Here is an 18,370-nt window from a genome sequence, read left to right as displayed (position 1 = left end):
CCCTGTATAAATGAAGACTGTCAATCAAGGCCCGATATGTAACATCCATCCATAATTATCAAACCCCGTATAATGGATTGATCTAGAAACCAGCAAGCCAAAGCTTGACCAGGCCAATTTTCAATTTGAATTAGAAAAGTTCTTAACCTGATCAAATCTGATTGATCTGATGGGTTAACTCATGATTTAATTGACCCTGTTAAATCTAATTTATATTTAACTTGTTTAAAAACATAAAATAATATTATTTTAATTTAAAAAATAATTAATTTGAGTTGATAGGGTGACTTGTAGTTCACTTTCTCTCTTCTAGCTTTGTAAATCTAAGATAACGGAATAATTGGATGGAAGTTTTGTATTGGACTCAATTGATTGAAATTAGAATACATGAAAGTTAAATTGAAAATATTTTTAATAAGGGTTAAATTGATGGCTTGAGAAAGAAAAAAGGATGAGAAAATTGTTATGAGCTTTTCACTTTTCAGCCTGCCTTGCGGCTTCGTTTATTTCGCTAAACAGCGTCGTCTTCAGGGAGCCCGTCTTTAATCAGAAATAAATGTCTGGAAAAATAAAATAAATAAATAAACTATCCTTATTCTCATATATTTTATTATTCAATATTTTATTTTTATTTTTATTTTTCTCTCTTATATGTTCTTAGAAGTTATAAAACAATTATAAATATCACAAAATAATTTTATTAAATTATCCATAACAAAATAGTCTCTTATAACACTTTGTTTTGATCATTAATGCTATGAAAATAAATGTATAAAAATAAGCTAAAAACATTAAAATAAAATAAAAAACAAAGATAATCTAAGCTTGTATGTTTTATATCAACTAGTTCTTTCGTATAACATTTAATCCAACCAATAATCTAGTGAAAAATCAGTTAGGAATAAAGAAATATCATATACACATTTTAAATTTTATAACTTATTTTCAACTGTTTTTCTTGTTGATTTCCTTATTATATCCATCCCACCTTATATTTTCATCATTTTAATATTTATTATTTTATAATATATGCTATGTATCGCTATATTCCATTTAATTATTATTTTCAATTTGAAATTCTTAATTTTGTCAAAATACTTTGATTTTAAGATTTTCAAAAAATGCCTTGTCACTAATTTATGCCGTATGCTATTTCTGTACATGATTTTATATTCATATTCACAGGAAAACTGTAAAGTTCTTTTTTGGTTTGCTTTGTCCCCTCTTTCAAATGCTCAAGCTTAGTCACTCTCCCAATTACTTAATTAATTAATTAATTATATAAATTCTGACTAAATGCAATGAAATTCAATAAAAGGATTCTTTCATCTAGAATCAATCAAATTGACCCTTTCTGATTGGTTTTATTTTATTATTTTCCTGTTTTATTATTTCCGCTGCATATGTTATTCGAAAAACCAAAACACTTCTTTATCATGAGATATATACATGTTAGTGTTTGGTATTGTGATAGCTTTTATGGTTGTAGTTTGAAAAAAATTATTTTTATAAAAAGTATTTTTGGTTGAGGTTGGTTTGGTATTTATATATGTTTGATTAAAACTGCAGTTGAAATTGAGATTAAACAAAAAGTAGTTTAATGTATTTGGTTAATAATATTTTTCAAATTAAGGTGATAAAATAACTAAAAAAGATATATATATTAATATTGATGGTTTTTTAATTTAAATATTGTAAATTTAACTAATGCTATTACATCATCAAATAAATATACTTTATATAAAATATTTTTTATTATTTTATTAAACTATCTATAATTTCATCGCTTATAAAATTTATCCGATAAGGACTACAGTTTCCATGGTTTTTTGAGCGTGTAACAAAATCAGGTAAAATATCATCATGAATAAAATTAAGATTATGATTAAATTCTGTAAATATTACATCATCATGCGATCTCCTTTTAATTTATGTAGTGTCATTGAATAATGTTAAACACTAATTTTTTTAAATAAAACATAATTAAAAATAAAAAAATTAGATTCTTTTATTTTTCATCTTCAGAGTGAAAATTCACTCTTCACAGATAAAAAGAAACAGCTTCAAGCTGTTTTCCACTGCCCTGCGTTTTAAACATAAATTGTGCTGGGATCCACAAAAAGTAAATCATGTTTCTTTAGTTATCAAACACTTGTTTTCTGTGGGTTGTTTTAAAAACAAAAGCAACCACGTAGTATACTGAGAACCAGTTGTTCATTTTGCATGTGACCTTGCAGAGATTCAGATGCTAAGAACCAGTTGTTCTTCTAATCGTTTCATCGCTGTCAAAACTGATGGGCCAAACGTTTTTCCAGCTCTCGACTGTGGTAGCCGATTACACTAGTTAGTTATGGCTGCTGCCTAGCTAGCCATTGATCCACCAAAACCCTTGAGTTCAGCTATTTCCTTCTGTGGGGTTGGCTTGAAATCCACGAACATGGGCAGGAGGATTATTGGGGACCTAAGGAATTTCTCTTTTTTTCATTAAACACTTTAGAATGAGGGAAGCGGGGTTTGATCATGCAAAATTTGTCTACACTTTTATTGCATCAATCAATCAGTACTCATCTCTTCAATATCCTATTTTAAGGAAAAAAAAACAAAGAGAATTTTGTACTAAATAATGGTATGAAAATAAACTCATCCTATTCATTAAATCAGACTTAGCCAAGTTGATTAATCCATTAGCTTATAATTCAAATCAAGTTTTATATTGAACTAAATGACAGCTAATTTATTTAAATTTGATTTACTTGATAGATCTACTGATCGAACCTATTAAAATATAATAAATTTATTTTAGTTTTTTTAAAAAATTTAAAACAATAATTTTTTTAATTGACTTTATAACCCAAGCCAACTCATTCACATTATATCTTGGACTAGTCCAAGTCATGGGTCATGTCATGGTCTTATAACTACGCATGTTACTTCTAACATCTAAAATTAAAACATGTTATTGAATATTCCAGATTTCAAATCCCCTGCATCCCTTAATTTTTCATTAACGCATGAAAATATGGTTAAAATGAAACTTAATCAATGTCCAAGCTTGAAATCTTCAACTCTTCGATGACTAATAAGTTCTTGGAGGGGAAAAGAAAAGAAAAGAAAAACGAAGCTTTGGGAACATGCTTATTAATTATTATTATTATTATTGATGTCAAAGCTTGAAATTTTCAAGACTACAAAAGCTTATCATTCAATCAATCAATCACTCAAATATTATTTAAATTTAAAATTAAAATTGAGATTAAAAAATATTATTTAATTAAAACTATTAATTTATTAAAAATTAATTCATCGTCATACCATAACCATAAAATTGGAGATTTGGAAACATTAAAAGTCAAGAATATAGGCTGATCCTGTCGGATTCTTTATTAAAGAAAGTATGAACCATCACATGACACAAGAGCAGCTGTTGGGCTCAGTATGTTGAGCCATCCTTTTCTCAAATGGTCCAGCAATTTGATAAGAAGACAGCCATCTTCAGACTTCAGTTATTATTTTTTATTTGAGGTTTTCGTCCCATGGCCCATCTAAGCATTCAAAACGAGTTTTTTTATATTATAGTAATAATTATTTTTTAAAATATTTTTTTATTTATAAATATATTAAAATAATATTTTTTTTATATTTTAAAATTTATTTTTAATATTAAAACATCAAAATAATCTAAAAATACTAAAAACAGAATTAAAACAGAATTATTTTAAAATATAAAAACAAATAAAATTAATGTTACGAGCAATCAACTCCTCGTAGCAAATGATTTAATGCTTCAAATCTAAGGCATGAAATAGAGGGACGGATGCTTCGTAATGCAGGATCTTAGCTTGCATTTGCATTTATATATATATATTGACAAGAAGGATATGGAGTGAAGATATAAGATAAATATATTTTTAAATGAATCTTTATATTTTTAAAATAAAAAATACAGAACAACGTGTGCTTTTGATCCCAACAAATTTCTTTATTTTTTATTTTAAAATAATTAACAAACGCTACAACTAAAATTCCATGGCGGTCAATAAAATTATACCCACAAACATCAAATCAAAATTGAAAAATATTAACCCCGAGGGATAACTCAACTGGTCAGATCTTGAATTTGCTCCCTAATGATTATAAGTTCAAATCCTCTCAAAACCACTAGAAGTTTGTACTATCATTTAGTCGTCGAGATACATATAAAATGATCTAAATATCAACATTAATAAAAAAAATTAAAAAAAATAATTATCCATCCCGTTTAGGCACATTCTAGGTACCGATGAACCTACTAATTCAGGAAAAGTTGGGTACCATGGATAAAAATCTAGATAAATAAGAATGCTATTGCAGGTACATCCATAAAATTGGGAACAGTGGTTCAGGGCTGAATATCATGTTTATTTTTATATTTTAAAAATATTTTTTGTTTTGAATTAAATTTTTTTTATTTTGAATCGTTTTGATGTGCTGATCTCAAAAATAATTTTTAAAAAATTAAAAAATATCATTTTAATACATTTTAACACGAAAAGCCGTAACTATAGAAAGTTCAACCTGTATGTTGGGATTGTTAGAAATAAATGAACAGCTGCTAAATGTGTTCGTCTTTCAACATCAGAAAAGGGTAGGAAAATAGAAAGGTAGAAGAAAGGTCAATGTGATATGTTATCTCACCTGAAATTCTCTATGCCATGTCCGATTTGTGAAGAATTCAGATCTTCTTGGTAATACTACACTTGGCCTTTTCTTGTAAATTGCTAAATATTCTTTTGTTTTATCTGATTATGAATCAAATAAATAATTAGTCTACGTATTAATCATCTTCTATAACCACCGGTGTAAATAGATAAATTTTTATATTATTATTTTGATATGTTAATACTAAAAAATAAAAAATATTATCTTAATGCACTTCCAAACAAAATAACAACATTTAATTACCACATCTCCAAAAATATCCAGAGTTTTCTTTCTACTTGATCAGCAAGAACTGGGAATTGTTTGATTGTATTTACAAAGTTTTAGGTTTTAATTTAGTTTTTTAATATCATAAATAGTTTTCTAAGAAAAATAAATCATCATTTGATGCTGTCGGTGACCTAATACCAAAGCATGATTGTTCTGCTTGCATAATTGCCTTGGCATCCTTGTGAGATATGAACAACACATGGTAATAAGAGCAACAGTCAATCACTCAATTAAGAACCCAACTACCAATTTGAATTTAAATTTAAATCAAGGAATTTTAATCTATGCTCTATTTTTTTAAAAAAATAAATAATTAATTGAGGGATCTCAGAGTCATAAATTAATCTCTCAATGGTAGTTGCAATGTCCCATGAAATGCAGAAGTATAAGCAATCAAGTGTCTAACTAATCCCAATTTATTTATTGTTTTTATTTTATTTTATTTGAAAGGGTGGTTGGTTGTGGCTGAGGGTGAAATCAGAGGCCATGATCTCTTGTTGATAAAACAATCTTAGTTGCCGAAATTCATGTGCAATCACCATGGAAATTCCAAACATTTATGAGCAAGGAAGGTCGTCTTGGTGGGACCAATGTCATAGATTGTCTACAAAACTCCACTCTGCCCGACTAGCTTCATCTTGTTGACTAGGTCCCATGGAAAAGCAATTCTATCATTAGCCGCGGAAGAAAAAAATACCATTCCGATCGTTTCTTTTGGATTATTTATTTATTTTTTAGTATAAAAACATTAAAATTATTATAAAACACTAAGAAAACATAATTAAATTTTTTCTTAAATCAAAATGGTGTTATATGATTAATTTTTTTTTTTTAAAAAAGAAAATGAGTTGATGATCAAGTTTTAACGGGCTAGATTTGGATTAATTAAATTATTTATATTAATTTAGATTTTTAACCCTGTCTTATTTTTAATTGATCGGTCAAACAATGATTAGAAGCCCTTAAAATAAGATATTTCACTAAGTTAGAAAAAAACAATACAACATACCATGCTACAGATTAAATGACAAAGAGAATGGTAAAAAAACCTTAGTCTATGGGGTAAATTATAAATTCATCCCTCTAGTTTTAAAAACAAATTAAACAATCCTTTTAATATTAAAAACTAATTGAGTAGTCATTTGACCCGTGTTAACCATTCTTAATTTAATACCATTTTGTTCTTAAAAATTCCTTCTTTTCTCACAAATATTCCCATATTATCAATTTGTTTTCCTTTCCTTTTCTACCATTTTTAAAAAAAAACTAGAACAAGGTGAAAAGGAACATGGATATGGAATGAATAAAAAGTTAAGTTATAGATAGATTTCAAATATAAAGATTAAATATATAGTTTTCAAAACCAAAAGATCAATCAATTAATTATTATAAACAAGGGACTAAGTTATAATCAATTCCTCGTGCAAGGCGTCTCGGGCTATATAAAAAAAATCTCAAACATAATATTAAAATTTTAAATATAATTTTTTTTTTCGTGCTAGATAAGATCAACCCTTATAATTTAGGACCCATTCCTTGGCCCGGGCATCTCCAATCGGGGTTTAATATCCATGGATAAAACTATAAACGAAAAAAAAAGACGAAGATTATTGAAAGATAAAGACACATGCCCTCACTCGGGGGACAGGCATGTGGCTCTAAGACAACAACTCATCACATGATTTATACAGTTGCAATAAAGACACTGCTGATGTTTTAAAAATGGATAAATAATTTAAATAAAAAAAAATATGTGTATTGTCAGATTTACCATTCTCTCTTAATTATCTTCCTCCACCATTAACAAAACTACACCTCAGCACCGATCTCCCTAAATCTGACTCTTTAGCACTGATTAATTATATTTTGACCATACCCATACAGATAAGCAGGATAAAGGTCATGTTTATCCCCCAATTATCATCTACCCCTCACTTAAGTCCTTAAACAAAAAAGATTCTCATTTAGGTCCCTACTAATCAGACGATACCCAGTTAACCCCCTGAACTTTTTCCCTATCTTGTTTTCAACATATTATTCAATTCTTGAATATACTCCAAGTAAAAACAAAAAAAAAATATTAAATTGATTTGAAAAAAGATTAGAATTCATAAAAAAATGATTTATTTGTCTGAAACTACAATGTATTTTCATTAATTCAAATTGTATAGTGAGATTAATCTGATCTTGTTGGATAAATAGAAACTCAATTGATAATAATTTGTTTGAAGATCCATTTGAGAATCATATGATATTTGCTTAAAACTATACGTTTTCTGCGGGGATTAATCTGGTCATGTTTATCAATAGTGGCCCAATTGATAAATACTATTTGTTTGGGGACCCACTTGAGAATCAAGTAATACTTATAGATCAAAGAAGTCATTTTCAAAAAAATAATAAAAAAAGCGCACAGATCCAAATTCCAAACCCGACTCTCTCTCAAGCTCTTACATGACGTAAAACATTAAAGAAAACAGAGGAGAGCTAGGTGACTTACTGTCTCCCTTCGCATCTACTGCACTCTCTCTCTCTCCCCCCCCTCTCGCAGTAGATCTTATCATTCTCTTTCTCTTTCGTTTTGACATACATTTTGCTGCTTCAGTGAGGATAATATGTGGATGTTGCTGGCAGCCATGAAAGAAGCTTAGCTAAAGAAAAAAGAAAAAGAAACAAAGAAGGAAAGAAATGATGATGAGTAGTAGTAATAATAATAATAACGGTAATTATAGGAGTGTTAATGGGAGTTTGAGAGAGTCTTTAGTGGGAGGGAGAAATATTCCGGTGGGGTCCCAGTACCACCGCCGAGGTCATAGTTTGACGGGCGGCGGTGTTTTTTCTAAAGATACTCACAACAAGGATGAGAACTTGGATCTCTTCTCCAAGAACCGCCGCAGTCTCTCTGTCGCCTCCTCCGATGAATCTTCTGATGGTATGTTTTGGATTTTTTTTTACCAGTTTTGTTCCCGGAGATGCCCTCGGTGGTTTTCTGCGTTTCTTGCAATTCTTCCATGGAGATGCTCGAATGAAGAAGATGATGGTTTGGTCATTTTGTTGATGAATGAGAGCTTTGGAAATGAAAACGATGTTATATTTAATGAACACTATACTTATAATCAAAGAAACAGGAAAAGAAATGCAAACGGTGCCGTTTCTTTTGCTAGCAAAGAACTATTTCCTTTTCTTTTGTGCCTAGATTTAATGGATTTGATTCATTATTTATTGGTTTTGAATTTACATTTATGGTGATTTTCATCTGGGATTTTCTTAAATTCCCATTTTGATTTAGCCAGCTCAGAATCTTGCTTGTCTACTTTCTTTTTTGTTTGTGGGGACGAAAATATGTGATGGCCTTATGATTTGATGTGGGGTTATTGGTTACAGTTTCAGTGAAATTGGGGAGACTTTCAGTTGGATCAGCCAAACTTGTGAGGAGTGGGATCGATGATCTGTTATCATCAGAAGGAGGGAAGCATGATTATGATTGGTAAATCTCTGATGCTTTCCGGATTTTGCAGTTGCATGCTAGAGTTCCAAATTTTTTTGTTCTTTTTATTTTTGGTCAACAGCATTGATGCTGGCTGTGTCTGGTATAAGATTCGATTCGTTTCGAGTTTTGGATGCAAAGTTGAAACTTTTTCAACAGATTGAAATTCGTTTTTGATATGTTGGATTGATAGTTTTAGAGGAAACATAGCTTGCTCAAGGTTCACATTGTCGTAGAATTTGGAAGTCCTTCCACTTTGGATAATCACCTCTTTCTGTAATGAATTTAGTACAATTTAGAAAAGCTGAAAAGATTAAAAAAAAATAATAAAAAAAAGAATTCTGAGTTTTAAGTGGACTGCACCTTGGGATCTCTTATAGAATTTAGCATACTAAGCTTTGATGAACTCAGAACGGAAACTCTGCTTTGTTCTGGTGCTTCTAAAAGTTGCAGACCACTCTGCACGGCTTATTTCAAATAATGAGAGATTGTAATGTACAGGATAGGAAAGAGATCAGGAGATTCTCCCACAATGGAAGATCACAAGATAACTTAAATATGATTCAGAATGTTTCCATGGAATTGCTTTCTTGTAGAAAAGAAAAATAACATTTTAAATATGAGTTAAAATTCCAAGACACTGTCCCATTGTTTATTTGCTTATTTATACTTGGCTGACAAGGATTTAGCGGATAATTTAGGCTTGAAATCATAGTAGTTAAATGTTCCTTTTGTGTTGAATGAAAGCATGCAGACTAAGTTTTTTTCTCTTGTATCGAAATTATTACTTCCACAAACCAAAAAACTAGCATTCAAATGCCGTCATCCATACTTATTTCTTTTTATGTCATTAGGCTTCTCACTCCCCCTGGAACTCCTCTTTTTCCGTCATCAGAAGGAAGTGAATCACAACCAACTTTAGTGGCTCCACGAAGCAGTTCTTTGGCTAGATCAGCTTCTACTACCAAGGCGGCATCTACGGTATGCCCTGCTTCTTTTCTTTCTTTAAGCTATCACTGTCAGTCTTACCCCAATTTCAGATCATTTTATGCTTGTTGAATTAGCCCCTTCTGGTTGAACAATAGTATTTTCATTTTAGAAGGAGTTTTTTCTGATAATGGGAGGACACGAGATCAGCTATCAAAGTTTAAGCCTAATTCTTACCTGTGTTTTCAGCTTTCAGTTTCACAATCAGAGAGTTACCATTCCTCAAGGCCAGCTAGAAGCAGCTCAGTGACTCGACCTTCTATATCTTCTTCACAATACAGTACCTATTCCTCAAATAGGTCCTCTTCAATCCTAAATACAAGCTCAGCCTCTGTCTCATCTTATACTAGACCATCCTCCCCAGTCTCCCGCACACCATCTATAGCAAGACCTTCCACACCATCAGCCCGCCCGACACCATCACGTTCCTCAACTCCATCAAGAGCTCGTCCAGCCCCCACCAGCTCTTCAATTGACAAGACTCGACCCTCTCAAAATTCAAGACCCTCAACTCCAAGTTCTAGGGGACAAATTCCTGCAAACTTGAGTACAGCACCCACTAGATCAAATTCTCGTCCATCAACTCCCACACGTCGGAACCCAGCACCTTCCTCATCCACTGCCTCAAGCCCTTCAACTTCTGCTGGACGAGTTCTTTCAAATAATCGCATTCCTGGACCAACATCCCGACCAAATTCCCCAAGCCCTCGAGTCCGTCCACAACAGCCAGTTGTTCCTCCTGATTTTCCTCTTGACACACCTCCAAACCTCAGAACAACTTTGCCAGACAGGCCACTTTCTGCAGGCAGGTCCCGGCCAAATGTTCATGCAACTATGAAGGGGAACCCAGAAACTGTAGGCTCTGTGATTGCACCAAGAAGACACTCATCTCCAATTGTCTCACGGGGAAGACTCACAGAGCCATCTGGAAAGGGCCGTGTGCATAGTAATGGGCATATTGCTGATGCACCTGAGCCTCGAAAGGTCTCGCATGTGTCAGAATTAGGAATGAGAAAACCTGTGAAGTCATCATCAACAGCCTCAGAGAGCACCGGGTTTGGGAGGACTATATCTAAGAAGTCTCTGGATATGGCCATCAGGCATATGGTATGGGTTCTCTTCCTTCCATGTTATGATAAACTAGCTTTTTATGTTGTGTAGCATCCCCGCGCACATGCAATTTGAATGAGATATAAATTTGCTAGTTGGGTGTCAACATTTATCAACTTTCAAATGCTCTTTTTCTTGAAAATTTTGACTGAACCTGAGAAACATGTTTTTGTCAAGTTGATAATCTTCTAGTCTGGCTTCCTAATGAGTTGGAATTCAAATGATTGATTTGATCATTGTCATCCATGTTGATTACAAGTGCAAATGTCTGTGCATCACACAATGCCATGCCACTAACTTCATTATAATAGAACCTAAACAATGACAATGCTGTTTATTTGTTGGCTGCCATTGAACTAACAGCATGATCTTTTTACGTTTTATTCCCTGGGTGTTGATTCAAATTCCTTACCTTGAAAATTATGAGGTGCGACTGAGATGATTTGCCAGTTCTTTTGGCCGAGATCTTGGACTGATGATGGCATTGTCTATTAGGTTAGCTGACATATGTGGAAAGAGGTGCTTTGATTACCTGCTATTACTAATGCAATAAAAGATTTTTGTGTTTGGTTTCTGTTGCACGGAACATTATTTTTTACTGCCTTCAAGAGACAGTTCTATGTTTTAAGATAATCCTAACAGTATATCAACTCGCTGATGTAGGACTTAAGAAATGGCACAGGAAGCACCCGATCACTTTCAAGCACCACCCTCTTCCCTCAGAGCATTAGATCTGCCACTCCCAAGACCCACCCTGCCCGTTCCAGGAGTGCTCCAGAATCCATCAACAATGGAAATTTGCAAAATGGAGATGTTTTGGAAAATGAAAGCTACTTTAGCAGGGCTACCGAAATCAGGCGTGAAGCAAATGATGGACAACGATACTCTGCAAAATTGAGTGAAGTTGTTGACATCTGTGAAAGCTCTCGTTATGATGCAATATTACTCAAAGAGGATTTAAAGAACACGGACTGGCTGCACAGTGTTGATGATAAATCTGATCAAGGACCCTTCTTTGATAACGGGTTTGAGCCTCTGCCTGAACCGTTCGGCCTATTATAACATCTAAGAAAAGATGCCTTTTTTCGATAATATTTTTTTTCCCCAAAATTATAATCTGTTCCGTTTAATTTATTTGCTTACTTGGAATGAATGAATGATGTAAACTTCTAACACTAAGAACTGATAAGGTGAAGAGAGTGTATTTTCTGCAATGAAATGATGATTTCAGTGTTGGAATTTCTGTTTACGTAGATGCTCTAGCTTGTGAATGCTTAAAACCCTATATAGCATGTGATGCATCAGTTGCAATCTTCTATCTTGTTCTTTCCCCGAGCTTGCAGCTAGGGTTCTTGTTTCAATAACCAAAAGAACTTCCAAAAAAGCAACTAGGATGGCAGTAGTCCAGGATATCAACACTCTACACAGCTTGTCTGAAAAGTGAAAGCTACCCGGTTTCTTTGTTCCTCATCATGAGAATCTCCGGCAGGACTGGAAACTTTATAGCTCTGACTTCTTGTTGAAGCATTGATGGACTTAATCCAGAATACAAGTATAAAAAGAGCAGGCCATAAAAGTGGGCTAGGCTTTGCAAAACCTGAAGCCAGTAGTAATCTATCTATTTCTTGATCACATCAAAGTAACGAACTTAAAAATGTTACAAGTTGTTTTCTTGAGAATTATGAATTATGTTTTCTTAAACACCAAAAAAAATAAACAGGATACAACTGGACTTGGTGAGATTGAATTGAAAGATATTCCTGCCACTGAACTGCACTTGGTGCACCTCAGCTAGAGCCTAGAGGTAATCTTTGACATTGATGCAACTGGCTTTCTCTCCGTGTCAGCCCAGAGGAAGGGCTCGTTATTTAAACATGTCATTCGAACTTTAACTGAAATCACCAGGGAAAATAAGAGAGAGTTTGTGAAAGAGGGGATGCGGTGTGAGAAACAAGATGTGCCAAGGGCTACCCTGACTGGATTTAGAAACCTGGCAGTGATCACAATGAGGAGACTAGAGAAATGATCCTTCGAAAGGAGGAGGAGCTCCATCAGAAGGTTCCCAACGATTGTGTTGCTTACGATATTTCAGACACTGAAGATTCTGTTGCTGAGTTGAAGAGTTTTTTTGCACTACAAGGGATTGTAAGTTATAATGTTTTGTTCTGACAAGATTGGATCCTCACCAATTGGGCTACCCCCTCTTCCCTCCACCATCTTAGACTGACGATGAGAGGGCTGTTGAGATGCTTGACGCTAGACACCTAGTCTTAATGCAACGTGTGATCAAGTAATGTGGAGATTTACCATACCAATAATGGTAAATTTTCTACTTCGTCACCTTATGATTTGCTTCCGGACCAAGATTGGGAGGAGGTGAGGCGTATATGGAAGCTGGAAGCTGGTTTGGGGTTGGAAAGGTCCAAAACTTAATGCTCTAAACAAGAAACGAGTGCCCTATTTATAGTAAAGCTCTGGGAACTTGGTTTTTGCAATTAAGCAAACTTCAAGGGTGGTTGGAAGCTGAATTTCTTGGCTCAATCATGAGCCACCATCAACTGCACTTAACAGAATATATAAAGAAAAACATTCACCAAATTATAGGCAGATGTCAGGAACGACGAGCACACATATAACATTATAACCTGGTAGGAAGATCAAACATGCAAGGAAAGCTAATCTCTTGTTTGTTTGCATAGGACATGCATGATGCATTTCACACACACACTGGTGAATTCTGAAATTCATTAAATTAATAAAGGCAAGAAAATCAGGAGCCAGTCCCTGCTACAACGCATAACAAGAGAAAACTGTTCAAACGAAACCATGATCAGGACCTTATAGAGGAGGCTTGCCCAAGCCAACTCCAGCAACAGGTTGATTTTCAGCAGAATCTGTCATCCGTGTAGTTTTCAAAGGAAGCCAGCTTTTGTTTGGGTCTAAAAGAAAACCTTGTCATTTATTGACTAACAAAGGCTCTTCATGCGCAAGTGGTTTAGAGGCAAAAACGTCTAAGCTGCATATGGTGTTTGTTGACAAAGAGGGCAGTCTTGCAGGCTGCAAAATGCTGGCAGAAGGAATTTTTTGTTCTGCTGAATTCTTATTCCTTATCTTTGCAGGAAGGTCCAACTCAAGCATAATCTCATGAGTTGGAAACTTGACACCAACACTTTCCTAATGGTATGTGGTTCGCCAAGTAATTTGCTCTGGATTGATTACAGTTCTTCATTTGAATTTGAAACTGAAATCTGGACCTATCGTGAGCATTTCCGGCTTTGTTGATTTCCTTGGGAGCTCAGGTTCTTTTAAGATATGGTGGAAGCTCTATATCCAAAATCATCAATGCTCCTGCAGCAATTTGAGGTTCTTAATTTGTGTCAAACAATGATGACAGACAGAAGAATTGAGCGAAAGCATGGCAGCCAAATATAGAACCTCAAACATAACATATGTACAATCATGTCATGGATTGTAGGTAAGAAAAAATATCAGTTACCTGTGATGATGCTGCTCTGGCACAAACAGAAGAAAGAATTAACTCTAACCCGTGTGCACCATTTTGAGGGGTTTTAGAAATTCTGCTGCTTTACAAGTTCTCCCTGTATCACGAAGCCTGCTTACTGTGTTTTCTGAGCTTGTAACATCAAATGACACCAGGAGTTCCCCCAAACACTTCAGTAGGAATGATAATACTCTTTCAGGTCGATGGAAGATCCCCATTGAAGTGCTCAGAGGAACTCTAGGGGACACTTGATCTGTGCTATCAACAATTAACGAAAACAAAAAATAAAAAAACTTATATGTGGGTAAAACACAGTGGATACACTCTCATTGCACTGTGGACTTCAATAGTTCTCTGGCTTTTGTGTTATTTTTTGCTTCTTCCGTGGCTTTCTTTCTTCTCCTTACCACTTGCTTCTTCTTCTCTGTTGCCTTGGTTTCAGTGTGGCGGTGTGTTTTTCCTTCACGCCCTTCTTTCTTCTCCCTTCTTTAACCAGCTGGCCTTATTATAAAAAATAAAAATAAAAAATGAGCTCAGTCATTTACAGTTACAAGAATGGCATAGTATAATTACTTTTTTTTTTTGTTCTATATATAAAGTTTTTGCCATGCTTGCAGGGTAGAAAGATATTTTCCATGACGCCTAGAGGTCAGCTGAAGTGATGGGAGACAATTTAATAGTTTATATTTTTTATATAGTTAAATTATATAAATACCTTTAAAAAACAAAATAAAAATTAAAATAAAAGGCCAAGAGGGCTTTTGCTTTTGCGTAATTTCATATTTTTTATAAATAGTACAATTATCTTGCTGTCCTTAAACTCAATAAAATTACAGGATAGGTAAAAGAATATTTTAATATTTTTCTCATGTTTTTTTTTATTATATTTTATTTATATTAGTGGCAAATTAATATTTTCATAAATAAAAAAAATAATAAAAAAAATAAAGCTAATGGTGCATGTGCGGCACACGCCAACGAGTGGATTTCACTTGATCTTGCAGGCGGTGCGTACGATGTTATTCGATGACCAAAATTTCTCAACCATCGTATCATCCGAAGTGTTTAATGGAGGTGAAGCTTATGGGGTGGTGCGTGTTGCTACAATCACAGCGGTTTGGAAATAGTTTTTTTTTTTTCTCCTCCATCTATTTTCTCTCTCCACTTTTTAAAATTCATGCCATGTCAGTCAAAAATTAAATTTGTCCTCCCATTTATTTTGTCTTTCAATTATGATTATTTTTCTTTTGATTGGTCTTTCTTTGTTTTGGGTTCTTTTTAATTTTTTTTTTCAATTTCATCCATTTCTATTTTCATTTGTTTTTTTATATCAAATATGACACTTTTTCTCTTAATTATTATTTTTTAAAATCTTTTTCTTGTTTTTTTTTTAAATTTTATCCCTCAATATTTTTAAATTTTTTTCTAGATTCAGTCCTCATTATTTTAATTATTTTCTTAATTTATTTTTTTCTTTCATTTAGGAGGTGTTTGGAAGTGTTATAAAAGTTGTTTTTTACTCGGAAATTCTTTACTTGTTTTTTTTAAAAAATTATTTTGATATCAGTACATCAAAATCTAAAAATACTAAAAAATAATTAATTTGAAGTAAAGAAAAAAATAAAATAAATTCAATTTTTTTCAAAAACGCTTTTGAAACAAAAAAATAAACGGGGTTAGTCCCTCTACATTTTATTTCATTTGTTTTTTTATCCAATTTTGGTTCTTATTCTTTTAATTTATTTTTTTATCCTTTTTTAATTTACTTTTTCTTTCAATTTTATCCCTCAATATTTTATTTTATTTTTTTTATTTAACTTTGGTCCTTATTCTTCTAATTTCTCTTTTTTTTAATCTTTTTTTATTAAGTCTCTCATTATTTGTTTTCATTAGTTTTTATACTAGATTTAATTCTTATTGTTTTGATTCTTTTTTTTTTCTTTTTAATTTTTTATAGTTAAGAATTTTATTCAAGATTTCATTTTTTTCTTTTGTAAAGTTATCTTGATCTCATGACTACAGTTGCTGGTTTCAAAGATTAGCACGATTTAACTTCAATCTTTTTTTTTTAATGTCATCATTTGATATTAGATTATTGAGCCTTAAGCTTTTTATTTTTTTCCTTTTCCTTCCTCTGGGGTTATCCTGGGCATCAGGTTAATCAAGTTAACAAGGGTTGCTTTGGTCTTTTTTCAATATTTTTTTATTTTATTCTTTAACATTGAGCTATTAGGTCTTGAAATTTCTTATTTTTATGCTTTTCCTTTATGATTATCCCGAGTTACAGGTTCATTAGGTTAAACTAGTGTGATTCGAGTTTTTTTGCAATGGTTTTTTTTAGTGTTGATCTTTTTTTCAAGGTTATTTTAAGAAAAAAATAATTTTCTTATCTTAATCTTATTTCGTGGATGGTGGATTAGTAGAGTAAACCCGAGTTGACTTGAGTTTTTATCTTTTATATATATATATATATATATATATATATATTTTAAAAATAATTTTGTAGGGCTTTACTATTTTTAATTTTTTTAATCAAGTAGGTTCAGTCAATTTATTATCATTTGATTGGATATCATTTTTCATGCTAGAAAAAAATTAACCGGTCGTAAATCTAGTTGTGCATTAAAATGCCTTCTCATAAGTTTTGAACTGTTTATAGTTTGTTTTGCAATGATTAAACTGCTTCAGTGGTTGTCTTCTCATAAGACTGTTTGCCGCGTTGTTCGCATCACTGAGTTGAGGCTGCGTTCTTTATCTTTCCTTTTCCACATCAGTTGTCTCTTCAAGATTCTTCGATTGGTTGCTTAGCCTTTCTTTTCCAACCAATTTATGGGTTCAATGGCTTTTGTCTGTGCGTTAGTACTGTGTTTTGAAGGACAAATCCTCCTTTTATTTTGATTTATAGAAAGTATCACTAATTTTTAATAAAAAAAATATTAAAAGATAAAAAAAAATACAAACTCAGATTAACTTGTCTCAAGTCATAAAGATTAAATAACTTAATAAAAAATCATCTATATGATGCCCAGTGATAATTAAGAGCTTGGGACTAAGAGGTTTGCTCCCTCTGTGGTCTTAGGTTCGAGCCCTGTGGTTGCTCATATGATGGCCACTGGAGGCTTACATGGTCATTAACTTCAGGGCCCGTAGGATTAGTCGAGGTACGCGCAAACTGACCCGGACACCCACGTTAAACTAAAAACAAAAAACTTAATAAAAAATATACCAAACAAATTATAAAGTAAAATCTCAAAAAAAAAACCTTAATGTTAAAATTAAAATTGAAAAAAAAAAAAAACACATTCGTGAGGTGGTGATGAGTAAAAGTAGCATCTCTTTTAAAAAAACTGTTAGAACAAAACCAAGCTCAGGACCTTGTAAAGGAGGCTTGCCCAAGCCAACTCCAGCAACCAACTTCCAGGTTGTCTATATTTTGCCATGCCTGTTGATGAGGTCCTGTTTTACGCCGTGGGCTTGAAGGCCAGGTCTAAGTCCGGGATAAAGTTATTAATCTCCTAGTTCCGGCAACCTGACCCACCTTTCCATGCAGGTAGATCATCAAAGTGTTGCTAGCAGGTAGATCATCGCCCTTACTTCCCTTTTTAACTTGGCAAATTTAACGGTACAGAGATCAGTAGACCCAGTGTTGCTAGCAGAAGCCTCGCCAAACCAAACCTGTTTTCACAAGATGTTACTAAGTTGCTCCTTCCTCTCTTGATGTAATTTTTGAGCAATGATGAATTATTTGGATGAGGGGTGTCAAAGAGCCAGAGACTTTTTCAAGCGACAGGTTGATTTTCAGCAAAATCTGTCATCCGCGTAGTTTTCAAAGGAAGCCAGCTTTTGTTTGGGTCTAAAAGAAAACCTTGTCATTTATTGACTAACAAAGGCTCTTCATGTGCAAGTGGTTTAGAGGCAAAAACGTCAAAGCTGCATATGGTGTTTGTTGACAGAGAGGGAGGTCTTGCAGGCTGCAAAATGCTGGCAGAAGGAATTTTTTGTTCTGCTGAATTCTTATCCAGCAGCAAGCTCATTTGTATGTAAAATGCTCACGATCTTATCTTTGTAGGAAGGTCCAACTCATGCATAATCTCATGAGTTTGCCAAGTAATTTGCTCTGGATTGATTACAGTTCTACATTTGAATTTGAAACTGAAATCCGGACCTATCGTGAGAATTTCCGGTTTTGTTGATTTCCTTGGGCGCTCAGGTTCTTCTAAGCTCTGTTGGAAGCATTTGATCCAAATTCATTAATGCTCCTGCAGCAATTGGAAGCTCTTAAATTTGTGTCAAATAATGATGACTTAAAAAAAAAA

General features: G+C 33.1%; 1 protein-coding gene and 1 long non-coding RNA gene across 2 annotated transcripts; one reads left to right on the top strand and one right to left on the bottom strand.

The window, feature by feature from the left end:
• Positions 1-7,394: 7,394 nt before the first annotated feature.
• Positions 7,395-11,791, top strand: LOC18106363 (flocculation protein FLO11). Its single transcript, XM_006373993.3, has 5 exons — positions 7,395-7,900; positions 8,353-8,455; positions 9,310-9,436; positions 9,632-10,549; positions 11,216-11,791. The coding sequence occupies exons 1-5, from the start codon at positions 7,657-7,659 to the stop codon at positions 11,612-11,614; spliced, it is 1,791 nt and encodes a 596-aa protein (XP_006374055.3). The 5' UTR covers positions 7,395-7,656; the 3' UTR covers positions 11,615-11,791.
• A 1,489-nt stretch (positions 11,792-13,280) lies between these two features.
• LOC127904421 (uncharacterized) lies at positions 13,281-14,600 on the bottom strand. The gene is made up of 2 exons (XR_008057590.1): positions 14,049-14,600; positions 13,281-13,900 (listed from the first exon to the last, which is right to left on the bottom strand). It is a non-coding gene; the product is annotated as an uncharacterized LOC127904421 (long non-coding RNA).
• Between the last annotated feature and the right edge of the window lie 3,770 nt (positions 14,601-18,370).

The sequence above is a fragment of the Populus trichocarpa genome, chromosome 16 (assembly GCF_000002775.5).
Source record: "Populus trichocarpa isolate Nisqually-1 chromosome 16, P.trichocarpa_v4.1, whole genome shotgun sequence".
Taxonomy (NCBI): domain Eukaryota; kingdom Viridiplantae; phylum Streptophyta; class Magnoliopsida; order Malpighiales; family Salicaceae; genus Populus; species Populus trichocarpa.
This window is presented reverse-complemented; position numbering and strand designations above follow the sequence as displayed.